The sequence below is a fragment of the Heliconius melpomene genome, chromosome 20 (assembly GCF_056956725.1).
Source record: "Heliconius melpomene rosina isolate 202511_hmr_F chromosome 20, ASM5695672v1, whole genome shotgun sequence".
Lineage (NCBI taxonomy): Eukaryota > Metazoa > Arthropoda > Insecta > Lepidoptera > Nymphalidae > Heliconius > Heliconius melpomene.
In genome coordinates this window covers 10,784,932-10,798,814 of record NC_140408.1, presented here as the reverse complement: position 1 = coordinate 10,798,814, position 13,883 = coordinate 10,784,932, and the positions used below count along the sequence as shown (strand labels likewise).

General features: G+C 33.1%; 1 protein-coding gene across 13 annotated transcripts in view; it reads left to right on the top strand.

Moving 5' to 3' along the window:
• Positions 1–13,883, top strand: part of mmd (disintegrin and metalloproteinase domain-containing protein mind-meld) — a 370,022-nt gene that overhangs the window by 31,554 nt on the left and 324,585 nt on the right. For all 13 annotated transcript variants that reach the window (XM_085204490.1, XM_085204489.1, XM_085204483.1 and 10 more), the window contains exon 2: positions 7,742–7,800. In XM_085204490.1, coding sequence (XP_085060616.1) covers positions 7,770–7,800 — 31 coding nt within the window. In that variant the 5' untranslated portion in view covers positions 7,742–7,769. The remainder of the gene's footprint in view (positions 1–7,741; positions 7,801–13,883) is intronic.

Below are 13,883 nucleotides of genomic sequence, written 5' to 3'. Positions count from 1 at the left end.
TGTAGATTCAATGTCTTGTTATAATTAAAGATAATCCTTCATTCTGATTAGAAAAGGCGTACTATAGACATATTAAAAAAAACTGTTATATAATGTTAAGAAAATATATTATAATTACAATATATCTGCAGAAAATAAAGTTCTATAAAAAATATATTTTTTTCATAGTTTAAAATCGCCCAAAAATACGTCGAAATTATGGCGTCGCTTGTGACGTCAAGTTTGAGTAATCTGTCAATACCATTGTATACCTACCATATAAAATGTCAATACGTTTGTTTACCAGGGCGTGACTTAAAAAGCTTTGATTGACGTTTAACATATCAAGGCGGCTTGTTCTATTTTGCAGTTTTATTTTTTTATAATTATTATTATATTAATTATCTATTAATTATAATCTTTTATCGATTAAATACATAATTTAAGTGATTTTGACTAGTGGCCATTATGCCTATTTAGTGTCTATAAGTTTTAATCAGAGTGTAGAGTCACTAGTGGAGCAGTGGGGCAAGGACTAAATGTAAGCAGGTGTGTATAGGGTTCATTCCTACTTAAGGGTTTCTTTTCAATATTCACGCGTTTTCTCGCATACAGAAATATAGAGAAAGAGAAAGAGAAGTGTTACGACTTTCTTGTTATAACAGGGAAAATAAATTACCCTTACCCATAAAATTTTTCGAAAAGACGATATTTTACGTTTTGTAGTTAACAATAACCTTGGTACTATATTGTTTGGTTACCTACGTGTAATATCTATTAAGAGGCCAGAGAAAACGTTGAACGGAGTGATTTACCGAAATAAATAATACAAACATACATTTGTTGTCAATGAGGATAAAAACCGATGTCTGGATGTATAAAGCCTTACAAAAGTCCTCGCGAAAGTTGTCGTTCAATTCGTCAACCACGAAACATGATTGATAGGATTTTGTATAGAGATTGGCTTTTATAAATAGATTTTGACTAACTGATTTAATTTATTTTGCTGTTAATTTCTTATTTAATTTATGAAGAAACCAGTCATCGCCGGCAACTTCGTTTGTGCTGAATCTTTTATAGTTTCACCCTACGTTTACGTGCAGGGTAGGCAGGGAGAACCTGGCTACTAGGTAGGAACTACGTTCCCATTTAGACACTCTTGTTCCCCACTTACCACTGAAGTCCCGAGGAATTGCGTGTTCAGTGGCGGAATTACAATTTGTTTAGTTGCAGAACAGGAAAATGGAGTAATTACTACAAATATTACCTCCGTATATATAAAATCTATGATTTCAATGAATAGACAAAGAAAAATTTAAGGAAAATTATTGAAAACAAAATTAACCACAGCATATAAAGCTAAAAAATAATACCATATCGATTCAATTTCTCCAAGGAAGCGATCAATCACGCGGATGCCAGCAGAAATAACGCTCTGCCCGAACAATTGTTTAATGGAAGTTTTTTCACTTTTGAAAATACCTCCCTTTCCATTTATGGATGTAATGCGACTAGTGTGATAAATCTTTTCGAGTCGTTTCTTGGTTTTATGATTTGGCTTAGAGTGTATGGAATGAAAATATTAAATGTTACATTCTCCCGGGTGGAATCGAACCCATAACCGTCGCGCCATAACGAAAAAAATATATATATTAGAAAACCTATTATATTTTTTTATGTAGCAGCGAAACTTGAAACCTTGAAATTTTGGCTACCATCTTTCGCTTAATGAGAAAAAAAAATTGCATTCATTCTTTTTGGAAAATTATTTGTATGTCATAATTATAGATTTAACCCCCATTTGGGGTAATGTTTAAAAGTATGTACGTTCCCAAAATCTTATTAGAAAACATTTTAAATAATATAGCATACAAATTACAGTGACTTTATTATTTGGCGGAAGTAGAATTAAATTTATTAAAATAGTAACGTTAATAATAGCGTAGAGTTAGACAATATTTTTCTATATTTAATGGAACAATTGATTGATGTGATAGGCTTGGTTTGACAAGGTTAACGGATGCGAGGATTTTAATGCATGTCGAAAACAGTCAAATATTGACAAAAGGGGTAGTCGTTGGTGACCTCGACTTTTAATTCAGATATCATGGATTCTATTATGGAGAGATATTTATAAAAAAATAACGTTAATTTTGTTTATCGGCTAGTACTAGGTATGTAGTCTCTGATCAGGCAAAACGTCTTGAATTACAAAAGCGTTATACACTAGATCCTCTCTGCCTATCCTCTAGCAAGACAATATTTGTGTGAAGTTTCTTTTATTTTGTGTGTATAATAATATCTTTTTTCCATTAACAAACGACTATCAGCAATTTTTTTAAGGTTCCGTAACGTAAAAGGAAAAAAACGGAACCCTTATATGATGGTGAACACTTGGTGTTGGTTGGTGTCCTTCTGTAATAGGTATCAAGCTGAAACTAACATCAAATAATCACCACTAGATTTTTTCTGTATGCGTTGGCATCACGCTTCTAAGTGAACGCATTACGCAGAGCATTTATTTGGTACATTTTCTCGGGTATTTACCGCGAAACCTATAGGGTATTTCCCGTAGATATATAATTACGAAATTTGGTAAGAAGTGCGAGCTTGTTGGAATCCTCAGTGGGCAAGTCTAATCGACCGATTTGACCGATTTTTTTGTTATTTCTAGTAGAGTAGGCAGATGGGAGAAAATAAAAAGTAAACGGATGGTACAAATATGCAAAGTATAACTTCTTTAACAGTATCGAACCTGTTACCTCCGTCTCATAGGCTCGAGCCAGACAAAGTAGCACCGTTTATCTTACTTTAACTTATATTAATATATCAGGGCTGAATAATTTCTCCGGGCCTTCGGGATATTAGTCTTCCTCTAAGCCAGGAATTATGATGATCCGATTAGTAATTATTGTAAGGTGATAAACAGATTTGCTATATTTAAAATTGAATTTATTACTAAATTATTTCTTTTACGAGTTATAAGTAACACTTTTTTCAATTTTAATTTTAAATATTTTAAAAACATTATTTCAGTGTGTAAAGTATTTTACTTTCCTAAGTTATAAAATAGAAAAGTAAAATATTTTATTATTTATTTAGAAAACATATAGAATACTAAAGTAGCGCGGGTTCTAATCCCACAACAGGTTTTATAGGTTTTCTAAAAATTATATACATCCAAGTTCTCATCATGATTAAATTTATGAAACTAATGACTTTTACCTATTTGGATTTCTGTGTTCCGTTTATACAGTTCATTTGAATTTTAGATATGGCAGTTCTCTGTCACATTGGTAAAAAATAAACATGCACGAGATCAGCAACATATGCATTTTTGAAAAATGTTCCGAATAGTTTTTCTACTTAAATAATTTTTGAGGCCAGTCGTGGCGCACACATTTGTGCACGTGTGACTATAACCGGGACAGGTCGTGGTTTCGATTTCTACTCGAGGGAATTTAATATTTTCATTTCTTCGCACTGGTGTGGACGCATGTCGCGGTGTTGAGTTACTCAACACGCAATGCCTCTAGAATTCGGCTGAAGGTGGGGAGCGGAGTATCTTAACACTAGGCTCCCTCTGCGTACCCTGCTACATGCAGGATAAGCCCGTCAAACTAAAAAAAATCGAATATTAATACCACTCGAAGGTTCCTAAATTATATTATTAGATGGAATTACGGCGTAAAGCGCTGAAACATGGCATGTAGGTTTATTGCACGTATGGGAGAGCACTAAGAGAGGATTCCTGGAAATTCTTATGGGAATGAAAATAAATGGATTTTTTCTGTCCATCGACCACAGAAAGGAATTTCCTTGCTCTAACTAGTTTTAAATATAAAATGTACTCCAATTGAGAATCGAATCCGCAAACATCGTGTATTTTTTTACTAAAATACTCTCCAACTGAGCTAAGATAGCGTAATTTAAGTTTGTGATGGATTAGTTCCTCGGCGTAGTTTTGTGCGCGTCATTTTTTCTCTATCAATATGGAAAGTTTGTTGGAATTACTTTTTTTTATTACAACAGTCACTAAATATCATTTGTAAGTAACTTTATGTTTTTATTATTATCTCTTACGAAGTAGCTTCACGTTCGTTCACGTATAGCAGTGTGGGCAAAGAGAATTGTGCGAAGACACTTTGTTTCTTTCCGCTTTATTTTCGAGACATTGCGAGTTGATTAGTGGAACTCAACGCCGCGCTTAGTTCTTATCAGAGCGAGTAAATGAAAATAACTTATTCCCTCAAGTAGGAATCGAACCCACAATTGTCGCGTTTATATCCTCAACATACATTATAATATTGTCTAGATATATATGTATATATGTATATTCCCAGCTATACTGAAACGATTTGTTCTTTAAAATACAAAAGGTCAAACGTTAGGTTTCGAAATGTAAAAGTCAAAGGCAGAACCACAAAGGTGATTCCCGTAATAACGTGGTGTGTTCGAAAAGGTTGCTTTTGCGTAAATGTCAAATTGACAAAAAATGTAGGTACATGTATTAATATGTTACTGTATGTGTGTGTGTGTGTGTGTGATTAATATGGATGTGTGTGACTTACTTTATGTTTGTTGCAAATTATTATCTCATATAGGGCTAGTTATATTATTAATCAGTTTAAAATTTTTGTAATATTTTTTGATTTGTTTTCTAAAATGGCTTACATTTTTTTGTTGGGACCTATAGGTGCAAATATGATATTATCCAGAGTAATTTCTCTTTTCATAATTGTAAGACAAGTTCTCGGAAAATGCTTCTTAGATACCAAGGCAATTTCTTTGAGAACAATATTGTAAATATATGAAATTCTGATAGACAACACACAGCCGAAACTACTGGACTTGGAAAGTTAAAGTTTGGCATGTAAGTAGGTTAGGATAATCTTACGAGAACTGTAAAAGATGGAACTTTAAAATAATTTTAGGGTTCCGTGGCTACAAGCCAAAAAAAATACACTAAATGCAGGTAAGCGGTATGTTCAATGGCCGCAGTCTATGTCTGCTACAACATAACTTTTCATAGGGGGCCCGACTTTTAACCCTCGACAAAAAACAGGGGGTGTTATAAGTTTGACATGTCTGTGTATGTATGTATCTGAAGGTCTGCCTGTGGCATCGTAACTCCCAAACGAGCGAATATTATGTTAAAGTACACATATACGCGTATTTGATTACGCGATGAATTTCATGCAAAACTTAACAAAACTTAAAAGCTTGATTTTTTTATGCTCCAACGGAACGATAGACTTAAATATTTGATATTAATCAACGCAATCTCCATACAAAGGTTCCTGACCAAGAGCAGACGAAAAACAATGTAATCCTATAAGGATTCCATTTTTGCCTTTTGAGGTACGGAACCCTAAAAATATAATAAACCGAAAAGATAATAAATTCAAGTCAATATTTCCAAACGTTTATATCAAAGATTGACACATCACCTATACGAAAGTCGAAAGGCTCGCGGCACGGAGTCGTAAAACTAAATTTTTACGTGTACTAAAATGGCAATGAAACAAATTTTATAGACATTATATGCTAGTTTCGTTAAGCACATCGTAAATGTTCAAGCATTGTATATTACATGTATATATTTGTAGGGAACTATTATTTATATTTATAGTTTGTTTAATATGTGTCATCTATATATTTTAATACTAGCGGACCCGGATGCGGCTACGCCTGCTTGAAATATAAGAATATAATTTCTACAGAAATATAATCTCAATCTAGATGAAATGCTAAAAGTGACTATTATATTTATTTTCATAAGGATGAATATCAAAATGACGCGGTAAGGAACGCGGTCGCGTAGCGACGACGGTTGTTATTAACATGGCAGAATAAATTGCATGTCAAATTAGAAAGTATTTTAATTTATTGGTATATAGGTATAATGTAATGTTATATAGCCTATAGCACTTCTGAAGAATGCAGCTTTCATACAAAACAAAAACAAAGTAAATCGATCCAGTAGATCCAGAGATCTTAGCGTTCAAACAAACAAACAAACAAACTCTTCCGCTTTATTATATTAAACTAGTGGACCCGGACGCGGCTACGCCTGCTTCAACTATAAGAATATTTATTAAATATATTCATGAAATTATTTTCAATTCTCAATAGAATTAGTAAGAAAATATAAGCTCAAATAATCAAAAAGAATAATAAGTAGATACACATTATTAGAAAAAAATATCTGAGTTATTGAAATGAACTAACAAAAAGATTTAAAGTAACTAAAGGATAGGTATTCTTAATATTAGAAAAAGTACCTAAAGTTTTCCGTACGTGCGTACATAGATATCGACACTACGAAATAACTAAACATTTCTCTCTATTAAGTAGGATAATTTTAGCGGGCAATATCAAATAAAATAAGAAGAGAATCAAAGTGTATTTTAAATTAATTATAAACAACAAATAAAGTTCGAAAATGTATGAAAATTTATAAAACCGTCAACGTCATCTGCCCGTTCGCGTCGGTCATACTGTGCCGCCTGCTAGGTGGCTAGGTCATTTGGAATCAGTGACATCTCCTTAATTATTCATTAGTATGTTATACAGTAAACTATAATTTCAATCTAGATAAAATGCCAAAAGTGACTATTATATTTATTTTCATAAGGATGAATATCAAAACGTCGCGGTAGCGGTTGCGTAGCGACGCGACGGTTGTTATTAACATGGCAGAATAAATTGCATGTCAAATTAGAATGTACTTTAAAATATATTAGTATATATGTGTAATGTAATGTTATATAGCCTATAGCACTTCTGAAGAATGCAGCTTTCATACAAAACAAAAACAATGAAAATCGGACCAGTAGATCCAGAGATCTTAGCGTTCAAACAAACAAACAAACAAACAAACAAACAAACTCTTCCGCTTTATTATATTAGTATAGATATAAGTATAGATTTCATAGAATGTAACACTGAAAAAAAAATAAAAAAATAATAATTGACGCTATCCTGAAATAGTTAGTTGGAAAATAGAAAGCTCGTATACAATTTAGCACAAAACGCGTAATTAAAATATTCCACACATAGCGGGGTAGGCAGAGACAACCTGGTTACATAGTGATAAGACACTCCGTTCTTCATTCAGACACTTTCGATCTCCACTTCCCACCGAATTATTGAGGCATTGCCCGTTGACTGACAGTCATTTGCCTAGTTACTAAATACTAAAATTTCATTCAAGTGGGAATCGAACCAACAACCATCACGACGTATCTCAAGAAATCTTTATAAACCATAATAATAGTTCTTGATTTCATAGAAATATTGTACTAAACCTCATCCTCTTTCTTTGATACCGTCGATCCTTAATTATAGTTGTTTATAAGTAGTTCCACTTCAACGTTAATAAATATCGAAGTGATGAATCATCTAGCAATAAAATATCGGTATTTCTAAATTGATTAATAGAATGAACTTGAGATGCTGACCTATACCACCTCACCGCTTGTTATTTATAATTAAGATTTTATTATATTTTTAATATATTGTACTATTTACGTCGCAAGGAATTCTTCATAGTGTAAACGTGATGGTCGTGGGTTCGATTCCTACTTGGAATAATTAATTATTTCTATTTGACCGTTCTGGAAAGTATGAAACAGAATGTCATGTCACTAGGTTTTTCCTTATTACCTTGCGACTTTACCCTTTTACTACTTTCCGCACAATTTTTTAAATAAATAATTTTAAATATTCCGAAAACTAATATACAAAAATATTGTTTCAGGATTTTTTTTCAATAATGCAGCTGTCTAATGGAGTCTAGCTTAGGCGAGGGGGAAGCCGGTAAGTCTGTTTTTTGTTTGAACCGGGCCTGTGTAAATCAAGACGGCACAAAAGCTTTCGGACGTTGATAGATTATTACTTTGTGTGTTCAACGCATATTCGATTTGACCTAATGTCTACGTTTACACGGGTGTAATGTGGACCTTTTGAATTTTATAAATCGGTTACGTTAAGTAAACTAAGAATTTTATGAAGGAAGAAATAGCCGTGGTAGTGCAGTGACAGTTTTTGGCTGTAAATGTGGTGGTTGTGGCTTAACCAAGGCCACTCCAAGGTTGAAAGATTTTCATTTTTTAGCTCTGACAAGACGAATACGTCGTTGCGTTATTAGTAGTAGAGTTTAGAATTACACACGATTACAATATCTATTTTAAATGCATACATTGCTGGAGTGGGTTGCGGAAAGTAATTTTATTCTTTTTTATCTCAAATCAGGGAATAGGAAGTATTTTGAATCTATGACAATTTTCCATATTATTTTTTAACTAGTGACTCTAAACGACGAGACACAGCACAACTCCACCACGACGACGTTAAACACTGTAAAACACTAGAAGAGCAAGAATTTTAAAATTACTTATATCAGACTGACAGCTATAAGGGATTCATAATCTTTTCTTTATTTCATTAAATCCATTGTCTGGGGGCTAATCAATCATCCTGGTTTACCGCGTTGAATAAAACTTCACCTACAATTCCATTAATTATTCTTTAACAATGTTGAAATCTATCTTCTGGTTTTAAAAAATTCTCAATAAAACTTCAAACGCTCTGCAACACATTGTTTTATATTACTTTTAAATGTTTACAGTCTTCATTATGAAAATATTTAGTTTATAAACATGTATGGCCCAAGACCGGGTTGTTTGGCGTTCTATTAGTGAGGCCTTTGGTCCAGGGGAATGGCGATAGACTAAAAAAACATTGCTTGAAGTCGAGCCTCCTGCAAATCTACGCAAGGCAAGCTGCTTTCATTTCAAACTCAAAATTGTTCTTGTTATACACGAAATTTCAATAAAAATGTACAGATTTTTTTGATAAGACATTGAATGTATATATTTCAGTTTGCTCCTCTTGAACGGAATCCAAAAAGCGAGGGTTCAGGTCCTGCTATACTTTAAAATATGTCTGTCTCATTCCTTAGTTCACTAGAAATCAAGTTAGAAAACAATCAAATTTCACCTTTCTCTACAATCTCACTTCACCTATTTAAAGATATCTTAACTAAACGTTCAGTAAAACAACCCAACTACTATTTTAACAAACTACCAAATAACTATGAAACACATGACTATCGAGTTCAGTAACCAATTCGTAAGTGTTTAAAGTGACAAATATCTTAACCACAGCTTAGCGAGTTTTACGTTTGTATATATATAATACAGCTCCAGCTAGTATCTTAATCCGTATACTGCGTTGCGCCAAGGCCCAGGGGGGTCCAATCAATCACTGCTGACATAATGACATCATCTATTATCAATTATTGACGGAAAATGGATAGGATTTTCCAAGTTTTATGTCTTGTTCGTAAGCTTATAAATCTTTACAATGGTGCTTCCCTAGCTTTATATGTGAATTATATTTTTTTTCTATATTAATTTATATTGTGGAGACCAGAAAGTGTTAGAATTAATTATTCTTCAAACTTTTTTTTTGCTGCTCTTATGGTATAGATTTGTATCTTACGATAATTGTATTGAAATATCCAATCTGATTGGAAGTGAAGCGATAGACTGCGAAAATTTTTGGAGTGATATGGATGCCCCTGAATGACTGATGTTGTTCAAGATCGTACATAGTACAGAGTAAGTACGAAGGAATACCCTGGAAGGAATAAGAAAAGCCGGGACTAGTGCTATTATTAAACATTTTTACTTTTAAATTTTGATAGGAACTTTTGAGAAATATGACTAAATATAAAAAAACATGCGACTTTATAAATAATTTTTCTTAGTTTTCACACGAGTAAGCTCTAGCTTGAGGATTCAAAGTTTTATTGCAACGGGGATATAATACGCGTCTAACTAAAAGGTCAGTTACAACTTGATACAAACTTATAATTGCCTTGTAAAATATGGAATGCAAACTAGAACTGATTTAATTATAGAAAGATCTCGAGATTCTTTGTATGAGATGTTTTATAAAAGAAAAAATAGAAAAAAGTAAATTTAGTATTATTTTATCTTTGTGTAAAGATAGTGCAATTAGACATACATTATAAGGTCCTTAGGCACACGAAAATTTGGGGGTCATGTAAGAGGTTCTACTAATTAATTCGGGCTCCGTATGTTTTCATAACAAAATGTACTATGTGATGAAAGAAAAAAAATTTTGATATTCGTGTGTACTTTACATAATTAGAATTGAGAAGTAAGAAGACTTATTATATGGTAAAGCAACAAAAACAGTAGAGTATTAAATTTTATTTTTCTAACCACATCGGCATTTACACTGTACAGGGCAGCCAGGCATGTCATAGCTGCACAACATTGAATTTAAATTAATTTCGCTAAAAACTAAAATGGCTTCCTATTTTTTTCCTCTCATATAGCTAGGCAGGAGAAGCCTGGTGTTAAAACACTCTGTTAACCACTTTTTGCCCAATTTAAGAGACATTGGATCAAAACCCTTGAAAGTATTGATTTTCTAAATTTAGTCCAATACAATGTATAAATTTTAAATATGAGTTCAATTTAACAGATATAAAACAGAATTTTATTAATATCTTCCTTTTTTCACAGAAATTTACAAAGTGCTATCTTCATTTAAAACTAAGTAGTTTCGGATGCTTAATTTTTTCATTTTGTAAAAAGTAATCTGGAATAAGCTAATATTTACAGCGTTAATCGTCGTTTTTTTTAATTTCTATTTTAATTAGCATTGCGAATATCCTGGACTTATGAAGCTTTAAGAAAATATAAATATTTTACTATCTCTTGTAGCGATTTAAGAGAATGTGTGACTATAATAAATACGATGGTTGTGGGTTCCCTTGTGGAATCAAGAGAATGTATATGTTTAAACTTTTTTCATTTTTCGTCTACAGTAGACAAAAAACAGTGTTCTGAGTTTTTCTATTCAACATTCATTGTCCTAAAAATTGGGCAAAGAGTAGGTCTGCCTATCCTGCTATACTGGAAAAAGCATGACGCTGCAAGGCCAAGACGTCGTCAAAATATTTAAAAAAATACAATATTGTGCTCAAAAACACGTAGTTTCACAGATTCCCGAAATATATGGCAATCGGTACACTGGGTTCTATCAAAAGAATTAAAGTGGTATAATATAGCCCATAAATTTCTCCAATAAATGGTCTATTAAATACAAAACGTATTTATAATTTGTGTCATTAGTTCCTGAGATTAGCTCGTTCAACCAAACAAACTCTTCAGCTCTATAACATCAGTATAGATATACGAATACATACAGATATAGTCTCCACTAACCATTACCCACGTTAAGTGGGGTTAGATTTACAAAGTTTCACCCGTCGCTAACTGCCGTACAGCATTTAGCACCTCATTCCGAAAGCTTGGTAAAAAGTAAGCTTCGTCTGCGGTCGAAAAATTATTGTTACTGCTATTGCATAGCGCGCGTCACGTGCTGAAAACTTTTTAATTTCTGTAACAGTTTAAATTTTTATTTTTTATGGTCGTAGTACAGATAATGTATGGTGTAGGTTAAAATTTACTTTCGACGTTTTTAATTTTTTCGTGTTTGTTAATTTTGTTGGCATCGGGGCTTTTTTAGAAAATGAATTAAGCTTAGCTAAAATATTGAAGAATGCAGAAACAATTTGTTTTTAAAAAAAATCATATAAAAAGTAAAAATTGAGGCTGTCGTGGCATAGCGGTATGTCGTCCTGCTGCAAACGCAAGGGTTGTAAGTTCGATTTTCACTGGGGGAAATGAATAATTTAATTTTTCCCTCTCGGGGCCAAAACGTGACAATCCGCCATTCAACACGGTAATTCAAAATTCCCCAATTTAAAAACCTACCTTATAATAAAAAAGTACTTGTCTGTACAGTCGGCTTACGGACGATAATTTTACTTGACGAATTGATGAAAATTTGCATACTTTTGTGTATGCTCATCACTGAAACATCATTATTTTGTTTAATACAAAGAAAAAGTATTTTTTCTATAAATTAACTATAATTTGTACTGGTTAATTCAAATATTTTTTGTTTAAATTATACAGATTAATTACAAGTGCCTCTCTATCTCTTGCCCCGCGCTTTCCCTTGCTCGCTCAGCCCGTGACAAGGAATCACGCTTTTTCACGCTTGCAGCCAAGGTTTGTCGATTTAGAAGGCGTTATCACGTCACAAACAAGGCATAAACAAACTAACAAGTTAATTTCATTCACGTGACCCATACCGTTTAACATTAACTTCCGGAAGGCGAGTTAGCCGTGTCGTTAGCGCCGAGTAGACTATGTGGGCGTTGGCTTACGCTTTTGACATGAGGTTAAAAAGTGTTAAGAGAAAGTAGAACTGTGTTCAGTAAAAATATTAGTTTTTGTAAGATATATTTCTTAATAATAGATACGATTGATATATTTAGTTTAATCGAGACTGTTACTGTCCATTGAATTTGGTTTGGAAAATTGATATCTGATTAAAATTAATTAAAGTTGATAAAAAAAAGTTTTTAGGTATTTTAAAATAACGACATGCTGAAGTATGCGAGGGTAACAAAAAAAATTGTAAAAAGAAAATCCATTAGGAGTGTTAAAAAACGGTCCAATTTAATCTATATACCAAGTGGATAAGTTTAAAACTTTCATATAAAATTAGCGTAGCTGAGCTTTCTTTAAGCTTCACAATTCACAGAAAACGGTAGAGCACTATAAGTACTTACAATTAATTGGACTTAACTCTAAAGCTTTAGCTTAGGTCTAAAGTTATCACCGAAATTGTTTGATAATAGTGGATAGGAAGACGCTAAAGGTGACCTTGGTGTTAATTTTTTTAGCTTCACTTTGGCAGAGGGAACCTAATGTTAAGTTACGCTGTTTTCCACGCGTCGACTTATTTATGATATTGCGAGTTATGTGGCGGACCTCAACGCCGTGCTTTGTCTACCAGAGAGGGGAAATTAAGATATTTAAATAGAATTTTGAAAGTATTCTGCAGAGCCGGATTGGACACAAAACCTACCATGACCACATTAAAAATTATATAATTGGTCCAAATTAGATATGTAGATTCATACGTGTGGATTAGTATAATACAAAAGTACTACATTTCATATAGGTAAATATCAAAATCTTTCAGGCCAGTCATGGAATAGGGGCAAAGGCGTGTGAGTATGAATGCGATAGGTTGTGGGATTGATTCCCATACGAGGAAATTAAATATTTCATATTTTAATTTCCGCCACTCAACATGGAATGTCTCCAGAATTCGGCGAAAAGTGGAACAACTGAAAGCGGAAGTGTCTTAGTGGTAACAGAGTATCTTAACATTAGGTTCCTTAGTTCCCTCTGCCTACCTTGCTATGTGCGGGATAAAGCGTAAAGCTAAAAATTTCAAAAATCCTGGGAGCAATACTTGTCTTTCAATTTACAATTTGCAAAAATCTCCAATTTTATAATCACAATTAATCTTACATACCTCTATAAAGTACTCTATAATATAATATTTCTTAATAGATCCTGGCCCGGGTAGCTTGAGGGACGGTGATAACAATATAGCATCGGCTTTTGTCTGGTGATTAATGTATTCGAGACCCGCCTTTATGCATCCTGCGCCAATTCGACCACTGTGCGGGTGGATTTCGGTATTAATTAGTATTATAACAATATAATGGTAAAACTGTTGTACAATTTATGCTGGTTGTTGAAGAACAGGTTCGAATTCAGAAAAAACAGTTTTTTCCTTCAGAGGCCCATAGGCGTCATTCTATAGTTTTCCCTTAATCTTCGAGATATTGTGTATTAAGTGGCAAAGCTTAACGTCGCGTTTACAGTTATATGTTGTGGTGCAGCGGGCACTATGAGTGCCTTATTTAATATTTTTTATCAGCACATAGTAGGATAGGTAGAGGGAACCTGGGAACCTAATGTTAAAATGCTCCG